The following is a 23,384-nucleotide window of genomic DNA, read 5'->3' on the forward strand; positions in this document are numbered from 1 at the left end:
CTGGGGAGAAAAGCTCTGTTTATACAAGTGGGACTAGGGAAGAGCAGTCCAGTGGGGACTCGGCTGTGCAGTGTTCTCTTAAGAGTCCGTGTAGTCTTGGGGTCAGGTCTCCTTCCCCAGCCTTTGCCTGGGGAATCTGGAGGATTGGTCTATCCTTTCCTTGGCTCTGAGCTTTAAGGAAGTTAGTGTGGAGGGGATAATGCCTCTTGGTGTTTCTCTGCTCCAAGCCCCTCCCTGGGTTTCTGGTGGCAACCATCGTTTGAGCCAGGGTTGATGAAAGAGATTCATCCTTTGGGACTGAGGTATGGGATTGAGGCTGTGGCAAGAGGAAGGAAGTCCAGCGGAGAGTATGCGAAGAAAGGGGCAGAAAAGATACCACAGGTGGAAAAACGAAGAAAGGGAAGAGAGAGAGAGTGAAAGATCAGGTCCTAGATTTGCTTGTTAGGAAAGGTGAGGTAATTTTGTGCTTAGGAATGCACAACCCAAAACCTGGTTTTTACCACCTCTGTTTGCCTTCTGGAGCATCCTTCCAGGTTTTTCTTACCATCTCAAGCCAGCGCACCCACCCTTCCCAAGAAGTGCCCGCCTTAGGATTCATCCCCCTCTAGTCCTTCCCGGATGCAGATATGCACAAAGATGGAGGCTGGATGGAGGCTGGTGCCGTCCTTGGAGAGTAGGTGTATGTGGCGGTAGCCTGGAAAGGGGCAGGAGGACAGCATTAGGAAGGGAGCCGGAGCTGGACCGCTGGCCAGGGCTTGGGGGACCGGCCCACCTTGTTGCATGCAGGTCCAAGGAAGTGTGTACTGCCCAATAAAGTCGTGTCGGGTTTTCCAGTTGTAATCATTTACCACAAAACGCAGCAGGGCCAGTTCAGGCACCAGGACCTGGAAGCATAGTGTCTGCCCCCAGTATGGATTAAAACCTGAAGAGGGGGTGAAAGACGGTGGGAGTGAAGGGACAGATCATTGGCAGTTTTCTTTAACCCCATCCCGGGCCACTGTGATTTTCAGAGCGATCAGTGTGAGGGAGTCGAGGTGAGGCAATGGAGGCCCAGAGTGGGTGAGCAATTTGCCCACACTGTCGGAGCTTATAAGTAAGGGGCCAGGACTCAGACCCAAGATGTCCGAGCCCTTCTTTGTCCCGTTCTACACTGCTCCTCTTGGGGGTGGGAGAGGGGTGGTGACCAGGACTGTGCTTCATGGAGGGCAGCATGGTAGGAAAACGGCCATGTTCCTCCTCTCCCCCCAGCACTGCCCAGTCTCACCATTGTTCTCCACATAGTTCGTCTCTTGCCGGGTTGTGTCTGGGCGGACACCGAAGATTTCAACTCTCACCAGTGGATCCACAATGGACCTCTCTTTAGTCATGTCCTCCTTGGGGAGTTGCTGACCACTGATCACCTGTAAGCAGGACTTGGAACCTCAATAGTTCCTGTTCCCAGCCCCGCTCCAGCTCACTCTTACACCCAGGGGAGGGGGGCAGGGATACACAGGACCTTGCGCTACGGCTTCTGGATTTGGGTAATACATTCTCTTCTAGTAATCTACCTGCAATTTAAAATGCATCCAAGTAGAAATTTAACAAGGTTTGGAAGCAGGTATGTTAACGTCAGCAACCCCTTTCCTGCATTTACTCTGCACCAGACATTGTTGTAGGCACTTTATGTTAATCACAACAACCCTGTGAGGTGGGTGGTATCATACCCCCATTCTGCAGGTGAGGAGCCAGAGGTTAAGGAACCTGCCCAGAGATACACAGCCCGTGAACGGACTTGAACCGAGGCAACTGGCCCCAAAGACCACACTGTTCACAGTTGGGCTGTGCCGCCTCGTGAGGAATTCACCCATCACGCTCCCACCAGGCCCAGCCATCTCCTCCCCCTGCTTCTATCCCAGCTACCCTAGGCTCTGCCTGACAGTTTCTCCTCTCCAAGGTACCTGGATTAGGAGGGTCTGGGCTTTGAAAGGGCTGATGGGCCTCTCTGGGTGGAAGGAACTCTGGGTGTCACGCAGGAAGTCTGGCTTCAGCACATAGCCACAGCCACCGTTCTGGCGGAAGAGCCCATCACAGATGTCCATCTCCAGCCCCGCAGTCTGCACATTCATAGCCACTGAGAGCCCCAGAATAGGAAGGAAGGATGTATCTCAGGAACCATCTAGGCCCTCTTTCAGGGGAGTAAGGAAATGTGTTGGGTAGAAGAGGGCCTGCTGGGAACACCCCCTTAGCATCTTTCTCAGCCTAGCACACTTCAAGCATTCCCCGGCCCTCTTGCCACCTGTGGCCCTTCCCCTCCCTCCTCCTTGTCCCTGCTGCCCCCTCACCCATCTGGCAACCCGCATTCCAGAGTTCCTGGGGGTTGTAGTTGGACGAATCTGTCCTCAGGCCACTGGGATACACACGGCTTAACTGCCAGGCGTTGTGCTGCACAAACGCATTGCCTGCAAAAGGGATATAGTAGGGAGATGGCAATGGAGTGGATTCCACCACTTCCCTGGCCCCAGGTACTTCACTCTTGTGCCCAGCACCTTGCAAGGCCAGCTCCGGAAGGCTTCACCATGCCTCTCTGTTCCATCCTGACCCGTCTCCCCAGGTTCCCTATCCCTGGAGCCATGAGCCCACTACTCATAACTCCTGTCCCTGTGCCTACTCTGAGGAGTTTCGTAGCTCCCTCATCTCTCCTTTGTCCCTTTGTCCTCTTTCTTGGGACTCATCTGCCTGCCCAGCAGCCTGACCCTACTCATCCCAATTCCCTCCCTGGCCCTTCCTTTCGGTCCTGACCAGCCTCTTTGATGAGGCTCTTGGCCTTGGTTTCAGAGAAAGATGATGTCTCATAGAAGCGGTAGTGCTCCCTCGAGTGAGTGAAGCTGTGGAATGAGACGGCCTTCAAGTAGACAACCAGGGCAGAGAGGGATGGACACATGATGGGTTTGCATTTCTGGAAAAGGAGAAAATAGGAAGATGAAATTGAACCCTCAGCGATCTGAGAGGAAGGGGCCGGTGGCCAGGATCTGAATTTCCCCACCCAGCCTGAGCCTCTGCCCACTGCCTCCCCATTGCATTCCCCCTCCTGCCTCACCTGCTTGGGAAAGAGAAGGGACTCATGCTTGGAACTAGGAGCCTGAACCATAATCTGACAACAGATAGGCGTACAAAACGGCGGACACATCACAACCTGGGGATGGGAATGGGAATAAAGGCAGTCTACATACACTGATGGGACTGGTTTCAGCTTCTGGGCTTAAAGGGTCTGCTCTACTGTTACTTTCTGGGCAACAGGTTTGTAATGATTTTTAAGCAGAGGGGTGTCATCCTCCCTACCTCTCATCTTTTAAAACAATAGTGAATTTTGGTCAAACCCAGACAGATGCAAGGTATGCAAATGGGCATGGAAGTCACACCTGGAAGGATGTGAGGGTCCCAGAGTAATAGCGTTACATTTGTCTCCTGAATTCCCATTTCCTTCCCTGGACATGGTAGCAGGTTAGACACCACAGCCCCAGAGAGGACAGGGTAAGCCAGCAGTTAGTCAGCTAAGTCAAGGAAGCGCATGAGAAGGAAATGCAGGCTTCAAACCAGGATCTTGGCGGACCCACCAATGGCACCCCTTCCCCACAGGGAGTTGGACCACCTTGGCACAGCCTTCTTGAAGCTTTCGCCTTCCCTGACTTTCTGTTCCTTCTTTTTGGTCATTTCCGGCCCCTTCTCAGAGTCACCTTTTCCAAGAAGCTTTCTCTAAGCTCATTTTAGATGAGGCCACAGGCGTCCCTCCACTAAGCCCTACTTACCCAATACAGTAGAGCGTGTTTTTGTCCTCTTTCTCTCCCTCCCTCCCTCCTTTCCTCCCTCCCTCCTTCTCCTCTCCCTGCTCTCCCCACACCAGTGGTTTTCAATCTGGCCTTTAAGAAGATTGAGAATTAGTACAAAGATGTCTCAGGAGGGGCGCCTGGATGACTCGGTCAAGCATCTGACTTCAGCTCAAGTCATGATTTCTTGGTTCGTGGGGTCAAGCCCCATGTCAGGCTCTGTTCTGATGGCTCAAAGCCTGAAGCCTGCTTTGGATTCTGTGTCTTTCTCTTTTGCCCCTCCCCGAACTGAGCTTGCTTGCTCTCAAAAAATGAACATTAAAAAATGGTTATTTTAAAAAGATATCTCAGGAGTCAGCGGGGGACCCAGGAGAGAGCCAAATAGGTGCTCCACCTAGGACAGCTCCACATTTATCTCTTTTGTATACGGAGCACCCGTATAAGATTTCATTCGAAAAAGATTTCATGGCCCAAAGAAGTTGGAAAGCCACTGCAATCTCTCTCTCTCTCTCTCTCTCTCTCTCTCTCTCTCTCTCTGACCATATATAGTGGTGCCATCCCTACACCTCGTTTTCTGGGGGTAAGGGGCGTTTTGCTCCTTGGCTCTCCACCTTGCTTGGCTCTAGTCTCTCCACACACGAACTCAGCTTATGGTACAGACCGACCCAGTGCTAGAGCGGAAAGACCACCCTCCTGGCCCACCTTGTCCTTCTTTTTGTCCTTACTGCGGGGGCTCAGCTCCTGGGGCTCAGACTCAAACTGGGCCTCCAGCTCTGGCTTAGCCTCCTGCTCTCCCTCCAGTTGAGACTCCAGCACTTCCTCCTCTTCCTCTTCCTCGAGGTCCTCCTCAAGGGTCTGTAGCTTCTTCCCCTTCACCAGGATCTTCCTCCTAAGTTCCTGGGGGTGGAAATGAAGGGACTTGTTTACTTGTCTGCTCTGGGCCCCTCCTGGGGACCATGCAGTGCCCACTGCTCTGATGGGACCACCTCAAAGACAGGGGAAGTGGGTGGTCAGGAGTGCCCATGGTGGGGGGCGGGGCGCTGCATGATACATACAGTAGGGATTCCCTATCCTTAAGCCAACTTGTAACATCCCTATCCATTTGGAAAACAATACATGGGACCCCTACCTCACATTTGAAGATTTCTCCCAGATTAAAGATTTAAATGTAAAGAACTAAGAGTATCAGAAAAAAATAGAGAATCTTTTTGAATAATCTTTCAGTGGGAAAGCCTTTAGAAACAGGAAGTGGAAAAAAGAAGAAAAAAAACAGGAGATGAAAACTCAGAAGACATAAAAAAGACTGGCAGATTTGACTACATAAAGCTTCAAATCCCCAATAGGGCATGGGGCGCCTGGGTGGCTCAGTCGGTTGAGCGTCCGACTTCGGCTCAGGTCATGATCACACAATTTGTGGGTTCGAGCCCTGCGTCGGGCTGACAGCTCAGAGCCTGGAGCCTGCTTCGGATTCTGTGTCTCCCTCTCTCTCTGCCCCTCCCCCACTTGTGCTCTGTCTCTCTCTCTCTCTCTCTGTCAAAAATAAATAAACATTAAAAACAAAATCCCCAATAAGGCAGAAGATGCAATAGTCCAAAAGCAAAGACTGCAAAAACAGATATTTTCCAAAGCATTTATATCTTTAACATTTAAAAACTTGTTATAGGGGCACCTGACCGGCTCTGTTGGGAGAGCAGGGGACTCTTCATCTCAGGGTCGTGAGTTCAAGCCCCACATTGGGCATGGAGCCTACTTAAAAATAATAAAACAAACAAACAAACAGGGACGCCTGGGTGGCTCAGTCAGTTAAGCATCAGACTTTGGCTCAGGTCATGATCTCATGGTTCAAGTGTTCGAGCCCCACATTGGGCTCTGTGCTGACAGCTCAGAGCCTGCAGCTCACTTCGGATTCTGTGACTCCCTCTCTCTCTGCCCCTCCCCTGCTGATGCTGTCTCTCCCTCTGTCTCTCCTAAATAAATAAATAAATAAATAAATAGTAAGTAAGTAAATAAATAAATAAAACCGCAACTACAGTTTCTTGCTTAGGAATCATCTCTGTAAAACAAACAAATTTGTTATGTATCAACAAAGATTACAAACCCAGGGTGACCTGGGGTTCCTGGGTAGCTCAGTCAGTTGAGTGTCTAACTCTTGATTTTGGCTTGGGTCATGGGATTGAGCCCCAAGTCAGACTCCATGCTGAGCATGAGTCTGCTTAAGATTCTCTCTTTCTCTCTCTCTCTCTCTCTCTCTCTCTCTCTCTCTCTCTCTCTCTCTCCCTCTGCCCCTCCCTACCCTGTATGAGCTCTATCTAAAATAAAATTTAAAAAAAGATTATAAACCCCAATAAAAGTGGGTAAATAATATAAATTAATCCAAAAGAAGAAAATATAGACCTTTCTTTTTTAAAAACTTGAACTTTTCTTTCTTTCTTTTTTTTTTTTTTTTTCCACATTTGCCACTCTGAATCATCTCACTACTGGAGTTGTTTGTAGTCATTATCTTACACTGTTGGTTGGAATGCAATTTGGTTTTTTTCCTCCGGGGGCAACTTGGTAATAATTACCAAAATATCAACATGCAAACTCTCCAACCCAGCAATTTTACTTCTAGAAACCCATCTCACAGAAAGAATAAATGGACAAAGCTGTATGTAAAAATGAAAACTTAGCAACAACCTGAATGATTACCATTTACTGGTTGAATAAATGATGGTTCATAACAGAAAATAGAATACCACATAGGAAATAGAACAGCTATTAGAAGGAGCAAAATTATACATGAAAAGACATCCATGATATATACGGTATGTGAAATATAAAAGGGATATAGAAAAGGACCCCATGCACGTTTTTAAAAACATAAATATATATACACACACATGTTTATATAAGCATTAAAAAAAAACTATTGACAGGGCACCTGGGTGGCTTAGTCGGCTAAGCTTTCCAGCTCTTGATTTCAGCTCAGGTCATGATCTCAGGGTCGTGAGATCGACCTCGGATCAGGCTTACTGTGGAGCGTAGAGTCTGCTTGGGATTTTCTCTCCCTCTTTCTCTGTCCCTCCTCCACTCATATTCACTCTCTCTCTCTCTCTCTCTCTCTCTCTCAAAATAAATGAACCTTAAAAATCTATTGACAGCTGTTTTGGGAGAGGCTGAGATTATGGTGGGGGACTTCCCTTTCTGTATATTATTTGTATAGTCTACAATAATTATGAACTATCAGGAAAAAAAAGATATTTCCATTGAAAAAAGAAATAAGTAAATAATTGATTTAAAATTTAGAGAACTATAAACAATTCTGTATTCAATTGTATTTTTTAAAAATTAAAATTGTTGGGACATCGGGTCATGGTATTGAGCCCCACACTGGGCTCCACGTGAGTGTGGAGACTGCTTGGGATTCTCTCTCTCTCTCTCTCTCTCTCTCTCTCTCTCTCTCTCTCTCTCCTTCTGTCCCTCTCCCCTGCTCATGTTCTTTCCCTCTCTAAAATAAAAATTTTTTAATTAAAAAAAAGTTGTCTCCAAGATATTAAAGAGAAGGATAATCCATCTGAGGGTGAGGAGAAGGGAAAGGAGGGGCATGGAGGAAGGAGCCGAGATGGGGAGGGTATGGAAGCCACGGTAGAGCCCGGGCTCGGGGAACAGGGCGCCTACCTCAGGCGAGGGCAGTTGAGTGGGCAGCAGCCCGTCCAAGGTTGTGCTCAGCAATTGCTCCCCCAAGATCTCAGTCAGATGAAGCGCCATGACCTGCTGCTGCTCCCACGTGCAGTGGTTCTCCAGGGACAAGATGACTGGGTAGTCTGATGTCTGATAGGGAAGGGAGGGGACGCTGGAGCCAGAGTTCTATAGCCTGTAACTTCCTTGCATCTCCAGGCCTCCCCTGGTGACTCACTCAGCGGAGTAGCCTGATGGCTAAACTCCTCTGACCCGATTCCAGGTGTCAAGGAGGTCTTTCTGGGTCTGGGGCTCACCCCATGTTTAAAAGTCACTGTTGGGGGAGCGCCTGGGTGGCAGAGTCGGTTAAGTGCCCGACTCTTAATTTCGGCTCAGGTCATGATCTCACGGTTGGTGAGTTCAAGCCCAGTGTCAGGCTCCAGGCTAATAGTCTGGAACCTGCTTGGAATTCTCTCCCCGCCCCTCTTCTGCCTCCCTGCTACTTGTGCATGCTCTTTCTCTCTCTCAAAAAAATAAAAATAAAAATAAAAATAAATAAATAAATAAATAAGAAGAAAAATTAAAAAGTCATTCTTGGGATCCCAAATCTGAGACTTGTACCAGGTCTGACCCAGGTCCCTCTGGGACCTTTGAGTGTTTAGCCTCAGAGTGGGAAGGCTAGGCCATTCCCCTAACTATGTGCTCATGTTACACTCTCATCTCCCGATTCCTCTTGTCCCCCAGCCCTACCCACCATCTTCTCTGCTTCCTTATCCACCCTCTCCCAAATAGGTGACAGTTATTCAAGGTACTAGTTACTAATCTCTAGCAATAGCCTCTCTGACTACTAATTACTGATGACATACCCAACCCTTATTCATAATCCCTTAATATTCGCCTGATGTTTCAGTTACACATATATGCTATTTGATATGACCTCCCCTGGATCCCTCTACCCTCTGCAGATCCAGAGCCAGCCGCTCCTCCCTCAGATCATCTTCCCTCACCAGTATGCTCATCCCGGGGCTCCTACCTGGAAGGCGTACTGTGCTACAGTGGCCACGACATCTTTGAACGGGATGCGGGAGGTCAGGGTGTGTCCATGGTAAACGATAGGCTCCCCACTAGGTCCGTCCCATATATCCACCTCCACACAGCGGCACCCCCTCTTCAGGGCCCTGCAAAAAACCCCAAACACCAAGAGACAGAGAGGTCAAGGTCTCCTCTTCCGACTAGGGACCCTTACCCACTCTGGAGAGAACAGTGCTCGGTGGCACTTATCTGTTAAGACCCTTTCATGCTACATCTCCGTGGGCCTTTCTCTGTCCACTGGAACACTGTTACAGCTCTCACCACCTCCACCCACCCCCCCACCCCCAGCCCACCTAACTCACAGGCTGCCTTCAGCAAGTCATCACATATTGCCTCATGATGCTTCTGGTGTTCTGGTTGTGTACCGTTCTGCAGCCCCTGAGTTATTTAAACTCTTAGGAAATTTGTTTGTTTGTTTTTACATTTATTTATTTTTGAGAGACAGAGAGAGACAGAGCACAGGTGGGGGAGGGGCAGAGAGAGAAGGAGACACAGAATCCAAAGCAGGCTCCAGGCTCTGAGCTGTCAGCACAGAGCCTGACGTGGGGCTGGAACTCACAAACTGCGAGATCATGACGTGAGCCAAAGTCGGATGTTTAACCCAACTGAGCCACCCAGGCACCCCTATTTGTTTGTTTTTAAAGTAAGCTCTATGCCCAACGTAGGGCTTGAACTCACGACCCCAAGATCAAGAGTTGCATGTTCTACCAACTGTGCCAGCCAAGCACCCCTCAAACTCTCAGTAAATTTATACTTTATTTTCTCTACTGAATGTCCTGGGGCAGAAACAATATATTTCACTAATCTTTGTATACCCTGAAGCTGCTAGTTCAGTTGCTGGCACTGTAAGTCAAGATATCTTGACTATTCAATCTAACCACAGATAATCACAATAAAAGCAGATACCACTTATTAGCTATTAACACATGGATTATCTCATTTAATCCTCACAACTCAGGGGGAGCCGGGGTGGCTCAGTCGGTTAAGTGTCCAACTCTTGATTTCAGCTCAGGTCATGCATGATCTGAGGTTCGTGAGATCGAGCCCCACATCGGGCTCTGTGCTGACAACGTGGAGCATGCTTGGGATTCTCTGTCTTCTTCTCTCTGCCCTGCCCCTGCCCCTGCCCCACTCAAAAATAAATAAATAAACATTTTAAAAAGTCCTCACAACTCAGAATAGGCATTGTTATCATCCCTATTTCATAGAAGGGGAAACTGAAGTACAGAGGGGTTAAGTACTTAGAATCAGAGTACCAAGCTCTGAGAGAGCTAGGATTTGACCTCAAATGGTCCGACTCCAGAACATACGTTTCTAACTTCTATGCACTACTGCTTTTGTGTAACATTTACTTTATTTGTTCAAAATAAACCTGTCAGGACCTCTGGGTTCCAGGAGCATTTCACAGCCTATGAAAGAGAAAGCAGCTCTATATACCCATAGAGTTTCAATACTAGTCTCCTGTCAGTCTTCAACATGTCCTTCAAGTCTCCCAGGGATCCATGGATCCTCAGCCCCAAGCCCCCCCCCCCCCACCCCCAGGACATCTTCTCAATCCCTGTTAGCTACTGAGAGCACAGATGGCCCCTTCTCATGAGCTGGAGCCCTTCCCGCTGCACCGTATATATCCTTCGACGCTGCTCTGGCCACAAAGCTGGTCCCCCACTAGGTAGGTGTTGTGAGAGGAGTTGATATAATAGTGGTTCAGGGGTTGAGTCATATCCTGGTAGATGGGGAGGCAGGCTGGGTTGAAGACATCGCCATCCTTCGAGCAGAGGTAGCTGAGGAAGCCATCCAAGCTCAGCACATGTCGCACTTTGCCTAAGGTGGGGAGCAGGGGAATGCCAGAGTGAGAAGCTCTGAGTGAGAGCATCCCAGCACAACCCCAGCCCGTCTTTCACCCCACCCCCTCTTCCAGAGTCCTGACTTATAGATGGTGTCCACTCCCAGCCTCTAGATCCCAAAATGTGCCCCACCCACTGTCACTTCGATCATCGCCACCCTCAGAGAAAGTTAAAGCTACAAGGAGAAACATTAAGATCATTCTAGTCCAGCAGTGCCTGGGTGGCTCAGGTGGTTGAGCATCCAACTCCTAATTTCGGCTCCGATCACAATCTCACAGTTGTGGGATTGAGCCCCACGTCGGGCTCTGTGCTGAGCTGGGAGCCTGCTTGGGATTCTCTCTCCTTCTCTCTCTGCCCCTCCCCCACTCATGGTCTCTCTGTCTCTCTCAAAAATATATAAGCTTAAAAAAAAAAGTATTAGTTAAAAACAAATCATTTTAATCATTCTAATCCAGTGCTATCCAATAGAACTTTCTGCAACGATGGAAATGTTCTATTCTGTGCCATCCAGTATGGTAGCTTCTAAACACATATGGCTACCGAGCACCTGAAATGTGGTTGTGTGACTGAAGAACTGAATTTAAAATTTTGATTTTAGCTAATTATTATTTTTTAAGTTTTAATTTATTTATTCTTTTAAGTAATGTCTACACCCAGTGTGGGGCTTGAACTCATGACCCCGAGATTAAGAGTCCCATGCTCTTCCAACTGAGCCAGCCAGGCACCCTGATTTTAGTTAATCTAAATGTAAATAGTCACACAGAGCTCATGGTTACCATAATGGACAGCATAGTATTCAGTGCAAAGGGTTAATTTTATAGATGGGGAAGCTGAGGACCAGAGAGAAACAAAGTCAAAGACTCAGTGGCATGACCGAGGTACCTGTGGTTTATTCCCTGGGCTGCGTAGCTGCTGCCGACCATGACCTGAGGGTTTCTTCCTATCATCAATTCTTAGATGGTATTTTGAAAAGTATTTGTCCAATATCACCTTACACTACACTTTCTTTGATGGTAGGGTCCTGTCACTCCTTCCATAGCCCTCACCCATCTCAGCATGGGCTTCATACAATACCAACAATGACAACTAATACTGAGCACTTATACCTGGGACGTTCCATGCAGCATCTCTCTTAATGCTCTCACCGACATGATGAGGCAGATATAATATAACCCGCCCTGAGAGGTTAGGTAACATAACTAGTAAGTGAAGGAGCTGGGATTTGAACCCAGGCAGCCAGGTGTCTGAGCCACACCCATATCACTGGGCTATGCCATCTCACTGAGGTTAACAACACTGCAGGGGGGGTTCTCTTGGGAGGCCAAACAACTTGACTCTAATGCCCAGCTTCCTTGCTCCAGCTTTGACAAGGCCTAGAGATGGAGAAAAGCAGTGGCAGGAAGTCAGGCAGGAAGTTTTCTTCTTGACAGTAATAACTTAAATCACGAGGGTAAATCCACAGTTGCCAGATACTTCTCATGTTCATCATTTCATTCGGTAACCAATTATTTTACAAATGAGCAAACCATGTCTCACTTTGCCCAGGGCTACTCAGTTAGTAAGAAGTACGGTGGGGAAGAGGAGAAAGCAGGCAAAAACCTCTCTGACCTCGGCTGCAGCAACTTCTAACTCAACATGTCTCTGGAGGCAAGGGAAACAAAAGCAAAAATGAACTATTGGGACCTCATTAAGATAAAAAGCTTCTACATGGTGAGAAAAACAATCAGCAAAACTCAAAGGCAACTGACAGAATGGGAGAAGATATTTGCTAACAACATATCAGATAAAGGGTTAGTATCCAAAATCTAAAAAGAACTTATCAAACAATCCAGTGAAGAAATGGGCAAAAGACATGAATAGACACTTGTCCAAAGAAGACATCCAGATGGCCAACTGACACATGAAAAATGCTCCACATCACTCATCATCAGGGAAATACAAATCAAAACCACAATGAGATACCACCTCACACCTGTCAGAATGGCTAAAATTAACTCAGATGATGACAGATATTGGCGAGGATGTGGATCTCTTTTACATTGTTGGTGGGAATGCAAGCTGGTGCAGCCACTCTGGAAAACAGTATGGAGGTTCCTCAAAAAACTAAAAATAGAACTACCCTATGACCCAGCAATTGCACTACTAGGCATTTATCCAAGGGATACAGGTGTGCTGTTTCGAAGGGACACATGCACCCCCATGTTTATAGCAGCAGTATCGACAATAGCCAAAGTATGGCAAGAGCCCAAATGTCCATCAATGGATGAATGGACAAAGAAGATGTGGTTTATATATCCAATGGAGTATTACTCAGCAATCAAAAAGAATGCAATCTTGCCATTTGTAACAACGTGGATGGAACCAGAGGGTACTATGCTAAGTGAAACAAGTCAGTCAGAGAAAGACAAATATCATATCACTCATATGTAGAATTTAAGATACAAAACAGATGAACATAAGGGAAGGAAAGCAAAAATAATATAAAAACAGGGAGGGGGACAAAACATAAGAGGTTCTTAAATATAGAGAACAAACTGAGGGTTGCTGGAGGGGCTGTGGGTGGGGGCATGGGCTAAACGGGCAAGGGGCATTAAGGAGGACACTTGTTGGGATGAGCACTGGATGTTATATGTAGGGGATGAATCACTGGACTCTACTCCTGAAATTATTATTGTACTATATGCTAACTAACTTGAATGTAAATTTAAAAATAAATAAATAATTTTTAAAAAGGAAAAAGAAAAAAAAAAAGAAGTACAGTGGGGAATTGAGCCCAGGTCTCCTGGCTGATACGATGCTCTGCAGCCAGAGTATAGTAACTGCCAGGTGAATGCAGGGGAGGGAACATCCAGAAGGACCGGCAGTAGAATAAATGTAACTGATGTCTACCAGATCCTGCACTGGAAAGGGAAGATCCCACTTCTAAAGCCTCGGCATTCTTCTTCTGTTTAGTTTTCTGAAATGATTTCTTTATAGCCCCCTTTCTTCTCTGAGCATGAACAGGTATCTGGAATCAGCGATTCCAGCCCTTTCTGTTTGACTCTAAGTTCCATGAGGGCAGTGTCCTTGTCCAACCTCCTCCTGCTGTATTTCTGGTCCTGAGCCTAGGTCCTGGCCCATGACAGGTGCTCAATAAGCATTGGCTGACGTAGTGGGTGAACGAATGAATGAAAGGGCGTTGGGAGTTGAGACCTGGAAATGTGGGTCCTTTGTCCAGCTCTCGTTCATCTCGTCTCTAATCCTCATGTTCCACAGAGGTATGAGGAAAGGGTCAAGTGACTCGGGTTTGAATCCTGATTCTTCCTCTCATTAGCTGTTGGCTTTGAGCAGCTCATTTGATCTTTCTAAACTCTAGTTCTCTTCTTTCGCACAACTGACTTAGTAACAGAACCCACTTCAACAGGCCATTGGAAGGATGAGGAGAGAAAAGGCATGTAGCAATGTTGGCACATGACGGGATACTTAGCAGAAGCCGAATAAAGATTATGCTTTTGATTTACAAGGTTGTAGGGAGGACTAAATGAAGCAAGTGATGTGAAAGTGCCTTGTAAATCACCTATTATTAATGTCAGTTCCTGCTATTCTGAAGGGCATGGAGGGCAGGGAGATGTCCACTGAAGGGGCAGGGAGAAAGGTCTGAAGGCAGAGAGGGCGTATGTTAGTGGTGCTTACTAAAAGCTAGGTGACTGGCCTCCTCATCACGCCCCCTCAGCCAGGGACTGGCTAGCTTCCTTCCCCAGGGGCTTAGCGACTCAAGAACCACTCGGAGAATTTGGAGAGCTCAGGAAAGGGCAGAGACCCAGCACTTAAAGAAACAACAAACAGGGACCATGAAGGAGCTAGAGGAAGAGGAATCATATGTGCTAGAGGAGAAGCCAAGGCAAGAGGACCAAGGATCTCCCTTTTCCCCTGGGGACAAACGTTGATACCAGGAAGAACTTATTCTGAAAGTGAAGCAGGAGCAGAGTGGAAGAGAGGGGACTTAAGGAAGGGTCTTCCTCTGGAGAGATCCAGCACGATGGGAGACTCCTGTCTTACTTGGGAAGGAAATCGCTGTTCTCCTTCCCAGGGAGTGGTTGAATGAGAGGAAAATGATAGCACAGGGACTGGCATACGGGTAGACTCAGCCTTCCCTGAGCTAGGCAGAAGGCAGCTTGGCTCTGGACCTTTGTAATCCTGGTCCCCCTCCCCGCCCCATGACCGGTGCCTCTCCACCCTCTGGCCCTCTTACCGCTATCTGAAGGCTCATAGCGGTCGATGAGTTCCAGAGCAAGGTCTGAAGCTCTTTCTCCTTCTTTCTGCTCCTCTCGGAGGAAATCCACAAATTCCAGCAGGGTCAGCTTCTGCCCATCAGCTGAAAAGTTTTCAAACACTTCCTGCACCTCAGGGCGCTTAGTCAACGCCTTATAGAACTCTACAAATTCTTCTCCTTCCAGAGTCCCAGACTGGGATGTGTCTGCTGCCTGCAAGAGAGGGTTTAGAGGACTGTGGACAAATCCTTTTAAGAGCAAATTTTATGGCTTCAACTTGCCTTGTAAGGGCAATCTTACTGACAGATGGATACAAACACATTTCCACAGTATGCCCACAGAACTCCTGACATTTAGTGTTCATAGAAGACACTTTGGTAAGTAAAAAGCAAAATGGCAGCCACACCATTTGCTACTAGAGAAAAACTTCAATTAGAAAGAGTGAAATGCCCCCCAACAAGGTCAAAAGATCCCTCCTCCTATTTGCTCACATTCCAGTTGGAGTTTTCCATTGATACCAGGCACCTGTGAAATTCTGGCTATGGACAGAGAGGTCCTTGAGCTACGACATAGTAATGTATTGTTTGCCTTTCATAAGATTATGAATCATCTTTCCTTTTTTAAATTAATTTATTAAAAAAGATTTTTTAAGTTTATTTATTGTGAGAGACAGAGTGTGAGCAGGGAAAGGGCAGAGAGAGAAAGAGAGGGAGGGAGAGAGAGAATCCCAAGCAGGCTCTACACTGTCAGTGTGGAGCCCGATGCAGGCCTCGAACTCACAAACTGTGAGATCATGACCTGAGCTGAAACCAAGAGACAGATGCTTAACTGACTGAGCCACCCAGGTGCCCCATGAATCATCTTTCTAAGAAGACCGAAGGGTAAGAAGCATGCCCGACACTCTCCATCGAGCCTGGCATAGTGGTAGGGTGCATAGGAGAGATTCAACAAAGAGCGATGCTGGATGGGGCCAGAGTACTTCTGGCCAACTGAGAATGTGGCCTTGCCTGGCTTCTGAAAACCCTTCCCCAAAAGACTCACTTGGAAAAGCTGCAAGGCATATTCCTGGTCCATTTCCACATTCATCAGGTGTAGTAACCGCTGGACCTCTGGGAAACTCATGCGACCATCCTGGTTCTTGTCTCCACGCTGGAACCAGTCACTCAGCCACCCAGGTGTGAGTCAAGGCAAAAGCACCATGTGTGTGTCTGTGTGTGCAGATGAGTGTGCATGTTCATCCACTGACACCTTCTCCCCTATCATCTTCCCAGTCTCTCCTCCATGGCCAATGCATTTTCCACATTAGCTGCCAGAATAATCTCCCCAGAGATCTATCTTGTCCTTGCATGGCTTAGGTGCCTGCAGGGGCCTCCCTGTTGCCTGCAGAAAGGAGCCCAAGTTTCTTAACACAGATGAAGGTCTTCACCCCCATGAGCTGGCCCCCACCCATCTTCTCGCCACACCTCTATCCTCCCTGTACTTTGGCCAGACTTAGCAACCCCCCCACTCTCTGATGTCCCACTCTCCCTCCTGCTCTTCAATGTTCTATGTCTGGGCCTTTACTCATGCTATTCCCTCAGGCAGGAGAGCCTTTCCCTCCTTCTTTATGTTCAAATTCTACTCCTTTTCAAGGCTCGGCTCAAATGCAACTTCCTGCCTAACGTTTTCTTAGAACTCTCTTAGCTAGAATTAAGTATTTCTCCTTCCTTTGAACACCCACAAATAATCTAAGTCCCCTAACACTTCTAAGATACTTAGGTTACTTACACAATTCCATTTTTTTTCCAACGACCAAAACAATGCCTGAGTCTCACTGATCTTTGTACTTCTAAAGTGTGGTATAGTGACTGACACCTTCTGCTTAATAAATGGCAAATGAATGAATGAATGAATGAATGAATGAGCAAATGAATGAACGAACTGGCATGGAAGGTGAATACAATCTAGGAAACCTGAATCAGTCAACACCACTAAAGCTGCTTCCCAGTCCTATGCCAGCTAATGCCACTGGGATCTTCTGTTCAGCTCTCAAGATCAGTACCTTGTTTGGCCTTTTGCCTCTCACTGTCCCAATCCTGAAGGGCCTAACTTCTGCCCACTCTCTGCCTGGCTGTTTTTTGCCGTCCCAAGCCTCCATTACTCCTCCAATATCCTCTGCCTCATATTGGCCTGAGCTGCCCTTGCCCACCCCAACTGGACTCTTAGACCCCCCTATCCCTACATGCCCCGCACCCACCCCCCCATCCTTAGCCCTGCAGCTCCTTCAGTGACCCCTGGTCCCCACTCTGACTCCGTCCTGCTGATACTGGTCCAGCCGCTCCTTTTGGTCCATGCTGGTGACAAAGTCCACCAAGTGCTGGAGCCCCCGCATCCACATCTGGGCCTCCTCAACGCTGTTGGCCACCAGGTCCAGGTTGGAACGGCGGCCATGGAAGACGATGGTGAAGCCCTGCTCCAGGGGGAACTCCTCTGCCAGGCTGCGCAACAGCTCAGACTCATGGCCCTCACGCACTGTCTCCACATCGGAGATTGAGACTGCCGGAGAAGGAACGAGTGGGGCACTGAGGAAGAGAGTCCACCAAATTGCAGGGGCTAAGGGTCAAGGACCAGTACTCCCTTCCTCTCTGTGAAGCCATAGGGAAGAGGAACTCCAACCTCCACAGGATGAAACCCCTGGATCCTTAGTACAGGGAGATGCAGACCCCTGGGATTCAAGATTCCCCATGAGTCACGGCCATTTTCATAGGCAGCATGGTAAGGGGCCTGTGTTGGGAGTGGCAAGACCTGGCTTTTGGCCACCAGCTGGCAGTGTGACACAGACCAAAATGACTTAACCCCTCTGTGCTCTCATCTGAAATAAGGGGTGGTCCCTTCCGTGGCCCGGCCACAGAATGTCTCAGGTCCTTAGACTCTAGGGGACAGGGCTCTAAACCCCCTTTACCAACATCCTGCCTTATCTCCTGTCTGAATTTCAGCTCCCATGTAGAGGCATCACAGGAGGACTGTCAGGGCTGACAGAAGGAAACACTCTTGAAGTATACATAGTAGCAGTTACACCGAATTGTGATGTGCCCAAATTCAATTCCCCTGTTCCAGGTTTGAGGTCTTCCTCTTTCCAGATGTCTAGGGGAGAGCCAGAGAAATTCTTCCACCCCCTTTCCTCAGCTGGAGGTGGTGTGGCTGGTGAATTTTGATTATATGTCTAAAGCAGACTCTCTTAGATGTGTCCTGTGATCAGATTTTTAGAGGGTTCATAAGGCATCTCTGGCCAATAGGATGCACACTGCTATGTTGCATTTATGATTTTTAAAAATATTCATCATTGTGGCTAATGCATTAAATGCATCCTGGCTTTAGGTCCCATGCTAGGTGCTTTATACATGAACTCATTTAGTCCCTGTAACCATCTAGGCAGGTAGTGTTTAATCCCTATTTTGCAGATGAGGAAACTGAAGCTTAATTTAAGTAACTTGTCCACTCAGCTAGAAAGCTGCAGAGCAAGGGTTTTAATCCAAGCAGCCCGATGCCTGAGATCATGCCTTAATTTAATAGTAATAAAATATAACCTGTGATTTATTGAGCCTTATTATATGCTAGGGCTCTCCTAAGCCCTTTACATGCAATAACTGGTTGAATCCTCATAAATAGCCTTACGAGGCAAGTGCTGTTATAATTTCCACTTTGTAGGCTAGGAGAGAGACACAAGAGGGACAGCACAAGGACACATTGTAGGATCCCGGTCCCTCCCCTGCTCTCTAGCTGCTGGCCTCTTCAGAGTCCTGTCTACCCAGCACGCCCACCCCTAGCTATCCACGTGACTCACAGCTGGGCTTGGCCTTGCCTCCCGCCTGCCGGGCATGCCAGACTGTCATGCCATCATCCTGAAGTCTGAAGTATCTTAGTTTCTTCCAGCTTTTGGACCTCACCTTGCGCGCCAGCATGCCTTTCTGCATCAGCAGCACATCTTGATTGATGGGCAGCCCTGGGCCAGGAGAAGAAGGGGCTGGGTGGGTAGCTGGCAGGGAGGGTGGAGGGCCCAGGAGGAGCTCTTGGGACAGGGGTCCAGACTCCTCCCCTTCCCTGGGCTGTGTCCCCAAGCCCTCCTCTCCTGCTGGGGTACTCACGGCCTTGCATCAAGGACACCATCACCTACTGCTCCACAAGCTGGTGCCAGTCACCTAAAGGAGAAAGGAGGAACAAAAAGCTTTGGGTTAATACTGGTGGTCTTAGAATAATAGATCAAAGGAGGAAGAGAAGGAAACCAGTGTGCCCTGACTGGCCACTCTGTGCTAGGTACCTCGTCTACAGACCCTTCAGCTCTTTTTACTTCCAGTTCGAGTTTGTTAGACTCTGAGGCTTAGAGAGGCTAAGAAACCTGCATCAGATCACATAAGATTCAGAATTTAAAGCCAAATATGTCTGATTCCAAAGCCTCTGCTGTTTCCCATAGCCAGCTCCAGAGAGGGCTACACCAGAGCTTTCTGCCCAATACCCCACATTCCGCTGGGTAACCTGCATCATCCTTCTTAGCTCCTGATTATTAGGGACTACCATCAAGCTGGCTGCCCCCTTTAAGAACCTGGAATCTCTCTAGATCCTAGTCTTCTCTTCTCCAGATGGAATCACCCCAGCTTCTCTATCTTGGGAGCCCTCTCCACGCTCCTGTACAGATCAACCAGCTCCTGGGGACCAGGGCAGAGCATCTCTTTTGTCTCTTCTGTGACACTTAGTGCCATACTTGCAAAATAAGCCATCTCCTTCTGCCTTCACACAGTAAAGCATATTTTATACTCCTTGGCCTAACAGTTATTCTCAGTTTAATGGACCAGGTAAGTTATGTAGTCTCAGAACTGCATTTTGTTACATTTTTTTAATGTTTATTTATTTTTGAGAGAGAGAGAGACAGACAGACAGACAGACAGACAGAACGTGAGTGGGGAAGGGGCAAAGAGAGACAGAGATAGAATCTGAAGCAGGCTCCGGGCTCTGAGCTGTTGGCACAAATCCCGACATGGGGCTCGAACTCACGGACTGTGAGATCATGACCTGAGCTGAAGTCAGACGCCTAACCGACTGAGCCACCCAGATGTCCTAGAACTGCGTTTTCAAGTCCTCTCTACCTACTAAAAAAGATAACCTTCTTTAAGATCTATGCTAATTTAGGACCTGGGTAGGGAACAACAAACTTCCCTTGAAAAGAACTAGAAGACTTGATACGTAGCCCCTATAAGAAATTATCAACTCTTGACGAAATCTTTCTGGAACTGGCAAAGTTCATGAAGCATAAAGCTCTATGCTTTGTATAAGCAAAGGAGCTGCACTTGAATAGAATTGTTGTGTTTTTTAATTGATAAGTTAAAAGTTTTGACAATGGTGAGTATCTAAAACCTGAAAAGCATCTCTAAAATCAGTCAGGTAGTGCTCCATTAAAACATCGTGAAGTTCAACTCCCTATATTTCATAAATGAAAAGCAGAAGTCCAGAAATGTGATGTGACTTGTCTCAGGTCACATGGCCTATCAGTGCCGTATCTCTGTTTAGTTGGAAGAGCCTATAAATCTTTAGGGAAAATGTGGGGGGTCACTGAAAATACAGTTTCCCTGACTGTAGGACCCAAAGCTGAAGTCCAGGAATGTGATAGACACAATGAAGGCTTCTTTCCTTCCTTCCTTTCTAAAAAAAAATTTTTTAATGTTTATTTATTTTTGAGAGTGACAGAGAGAGCACGAGCTGGGGAGGGACAGAGAGAGGGAGACACAGAATCCGAAGCAGGCTCCAGCCTCCGAGCTGTCAGCACAGAGCCCGACACGGGGCTGGAACTCACGAACTGCAAGATCATGATCTGAGCCAAAGTTGGACACTCAACCGACTGAGCCACCCAGGAGCCCCTCTTTCTTTTTTAAAGTAGACTCCACACCCAGTGTGGAGCCCAACATGGGGCTTGAACTCACAACCATAAGACCAAGACCTGAGCTGAGATCAAGAGTCTGATGCTTAACCGACTGAGCCACCCAGGCGCCCCTACAGAAGACTTTCTAAAGGACTAGCGAACATGCAGGGGCCCAGAGGGAGAGGAGAAGGTTGGCAACCAATCCATATCTAAGTGGGAAGGACAACTTGAGGCAGCTCTCAGGAGAGACAGAACCCCGAGACAGTTCCAAAAAGCAAAGGTTTTGCTGGCTGAAGCTGAATATGTGAGCGTGGATGAGACCAGAAGAAGCCTCTGGATGGACAAAGGGGCCCAGAGTGCTTCATGAGAGGCAGAAAAACAGCTCTGCTCTTTTGGGTGGTGATGCAGTCTGGAATCTGAGGCTTGCAAAAGCCGAGCGAAGACTGAAGTAATAGGTGCTCTCCTAAATGTCTCAGGTCCTCCCTCAGACTCTAGGGGACAGGGATCTAATTCCCCTTTGCCAACATCCTGCCTTCTCTCCTCACTGAATTTCAGCTTCCATGTCTGGGGCATAGGGACTCTGGGATGGGGTGGGTCTCAGCCCTGGGAAAAGACAGAATTACCTTCCCTTACACCTGTGTCCAGAAGCCTCACCAGAATGTCCTGAAACATGGGAAGCCCACAGGAAGCCTAAGCTCCAGTGCTGGGACACTCCTAGTTTTGAGCCTATCTCCTCTCAAATGAGCCTTAGGAAAAAAAAAAAAAAAAATTCTTTTTAAGTAGTCCAACACAAGGCTCGAACTCACAACCCTGAAATCAAGACCTGAGCTGAGATCAAGAGTCAGAAGCTTAACTGACTGAGCCATCCAGGTGTCCCTCTTTGGAAATTTATCCAAGGCTTTTTGTCAGACTCCTCCAACCCCAGGGCTTGCCTTGCTCTTCCAATTCTGCTCCCATTCCTGACTCGCTATTTGAAACCTAGATCCAGGCAACATGTGGCCATACGAGGGCCAATTCCAACTCTGGGAGCCCCAGGATATCAGAACTGGGCTTCATTTTATAGAGAAGGGGACTGAGGACTAGAAAGATTAACTGAACTGCCAGAGTCATTGAATGAATTAACTAAATAGCATAAGTGGGACTAGAACCATGGTTCCATATGTCCAGCTTGGAGATTTCACCAAGGCTCTGCCCTTAGGAAGGGTTTTGTCTCAGAAGCAGGTTAGGGCAGGGCTACGAATCCATGGGGGACGTGGGCGTTTTGTCTTTCCTCTCTGTCATCTTCTGCCCCCACCATGTCCCACTTAGTAGCCTTTCTTTTCTTTCTTCCAGTTTCTCTCCTCCCCCATCCTGACACCTTCATTTTCCCTTCCCTCAGCTCACCCTTCTCTCCTGTTCCTGTCTGCCTCCCTACTTGCCTCCTTGTCAGCCTCTCTGTGCTCTCCTTTCCTCCTCCTTCTCCCCGCCTCCCCCCTGCGTCCCCCCTCCCCCCAGGCTCACCTCTTCCTCTCTTTCTTTCTCTTCTAATTCCCAATACCTCTGGTTCTTGTCCCCTGTGGAGATTTTGAGACTGGGGCCCAGGAGGGAGGAGGACACTCAGGAGTGCACCCCCTCCACTCAGGCTCACTTTCTCCGTATCCTAGGAGACGGACTGAACACATTGCCCAGAGAACGCGACTTAGAACCCAGGTGTTCTAGGTGTTGCTGCTTCCTCTGGTGTTTGAAGGTAGGATGGGAAGGAAGGTCACAGCTGATGCAGGTGCAGTGAGGAAAGAAGGGACAAAGGATCGGAAGTGGGAGCAAGAGAAGGTAAGGAACAGTGGAGGAAGCCCGAGAGGAGAGTAGGTCTTGACTGTTCACTCCTAGAGGTGAATGTAGAGATCCTCGAGGCTGCAGATAATTACCTCTACAATACAGAGGAGAGAGCAGAGATGCAAAATAAGGTCGGAAGTGGCCAGGGCTACAGAGTAACATTTGGTCCTCAACCTACAGGTGGCTTATGTCACCTAGAGATGGACTTTGCCAGGGTTGCCGATAGTGCCAAAGGCATGACAGTGAAATTCAGGGTGTCTCAGGGCCCTCTGAGGGGCAGGAAGGAAGAGAATCATTTGTCCACTCTCTTGCTTCTGAGCAGAACTATTGCCTGAACTCATTCATATAAAGAGGACAGAATGGCTCTGGTCATAGGTCATAGCTCGCAGAATGTTAGAGCTCGAAGACTTTCATAACTCATCTAACCCACAGGTTCCTGGCTATATCACTATCCCTAGGAGTGTCTTAAAATAGAGACTCCTGAGCCCCACCCCAAATCGGCCAGATCAGAATTCGAAAGGATGGGGCTCAGGAATATTTATTGTTAAAAAGAACCCCCAATACACAAGCAAGTCTGGGAAACCCTGAATTCCTATCCCAGCTCAGGAAGCTGCTGTCCAAAGTCACAGAGCTAGTTAAAGGCAGAGTTGGGACTAGAAGCAGGTGCGTTTCCAGCACAGCACTTGGGCATGCCAACAAACTGCCCTGGCCCATCGAGCAGGCTAAGGACAGGTACGGACTCAAACCTGGGTTCTTTCTAAGGAAATCTCCTAACTTTATAGTTTCTATACTCTTCCCTGGGTCTTTGGTAATCCTCAACATTCTGTTAATGCATATATGCTAAAGCATGGTTACTCCAGTTCTCTCTTCCCTTACAAGGGTGGGGCTCAACCCTGAGTGTCAGTCCTGGGTGGCTAAGAGGTCCCCATATAAAGGGCTGACTGCCACAGCCAAGGAGGAAAATTGTAAATCAAAGGGGATGAGCTAGGGAGAACCAGGAGGTGGGAGCCTTGGAGATCTGTTAGGGCTAAGGAGT

General features: G+C 48.0%; 1 protein-coding gene across 4 annotated transcripts; it reads right to left on the reverse strand.

The window, feature by feature from the left end:
* Position 1: 1 nt before the first annotated feature.
* Positions 2-22,175, reverse strand: PLCD4 (phospholipase C delta 4). Of its 4 annotated transcripts, XM_060623589.3 has the most exons (16): positions 22,037-22,175; positions 18,771-18,824; positions 18,470-18,628; positions 16,953-17,181; positions 15,688-15,817; positions 14,628-14,859; positions 10,172-10,373; positions 8,494-8,638; positions 7,461-7,613; positions 4,506-4,700; positions 2,779-2,935; positions 2,322-2,438; positions 1,938-2,110; positions 1,265-1,400; positions 773-922; positions 2-694 (listed from the first exon to the last, which is right to left on the reverse strand). In XM_060623589.3, exons 2-16 carry the CDS (start codon positions 18,790-18,792, stop codon positions 588-590), a joined length of 2,307 nt encoding a protein of 768 aa, XP_060479572.3. In that variant the 5' UTR covers positions 18,793-18,824; positions 22,037-22,175; the 3' UTR covers positions 2-587. The 4 variants fall into 4 exon arrangements, with proteins under 4 accessions (XP_060479572.3, XP_078306998.1, XP_060479569.2 ...); XM_078450872.1 differs by lacking the exons at positions 16,953-17,181; positions 18,470-18,628; positions 18,771-18,824; positions 22,037-22,175 and adding an exon at positions 3,077-3,172 and having other exon boundaries at positions 15,688-16,825; XM_060623586.3 differs by lacking the exons at positions 16,953-17,181; positions 18,470-18,628; positions 18,771-18,824; positions 22,037-22,175 and adding an exon at positions 3,077-3,172 and having other exon boundaries at positions 2-922; positions 15,688-16,827.
* Between the last annotated feature and the right edge of the window lie 1,209 nt (positions 22,176-23,384).

This window comes from Panthera onca, chromosome C1, assembly GCF_046562875.1.
Source record: "Panthera onca isolate mPanOnc1 chromosome C1, mPanOnc1 haplotype 2, whole genome shotgun sequence".
NCBI lineage: Eukaryota > Metazoa > Chordata > Mammalia > Carnivora > Felidae > Panthera > Panthera onca.

What these genes read in the sequence shown, in the direction of transcription:
- PLCD4 (XM_060623589.3), bottom strand. Translation starts at nt 18,792, where the DNA reads ATGGTGTCCTTGATGCAAGGCC. An exon ending in CAAAAGGAGCGGCTGGACCA is followed by an intron (nt 15,818 to 16,952) that starts GTATCAGCAGGA and finishes ACTCACACCTGG; the next exon opens with GTGGCTGAGTGACTGGTTCC. An exon ending in TAGCACAGTACGCCTTCCAG is followed by an intron (nt 7,614 to 8,493) that starts GTAGGAGCCCCG and finishes CTTCCCTATCAG; the next exon opens with ACATCAGACTACCCAGTCAT.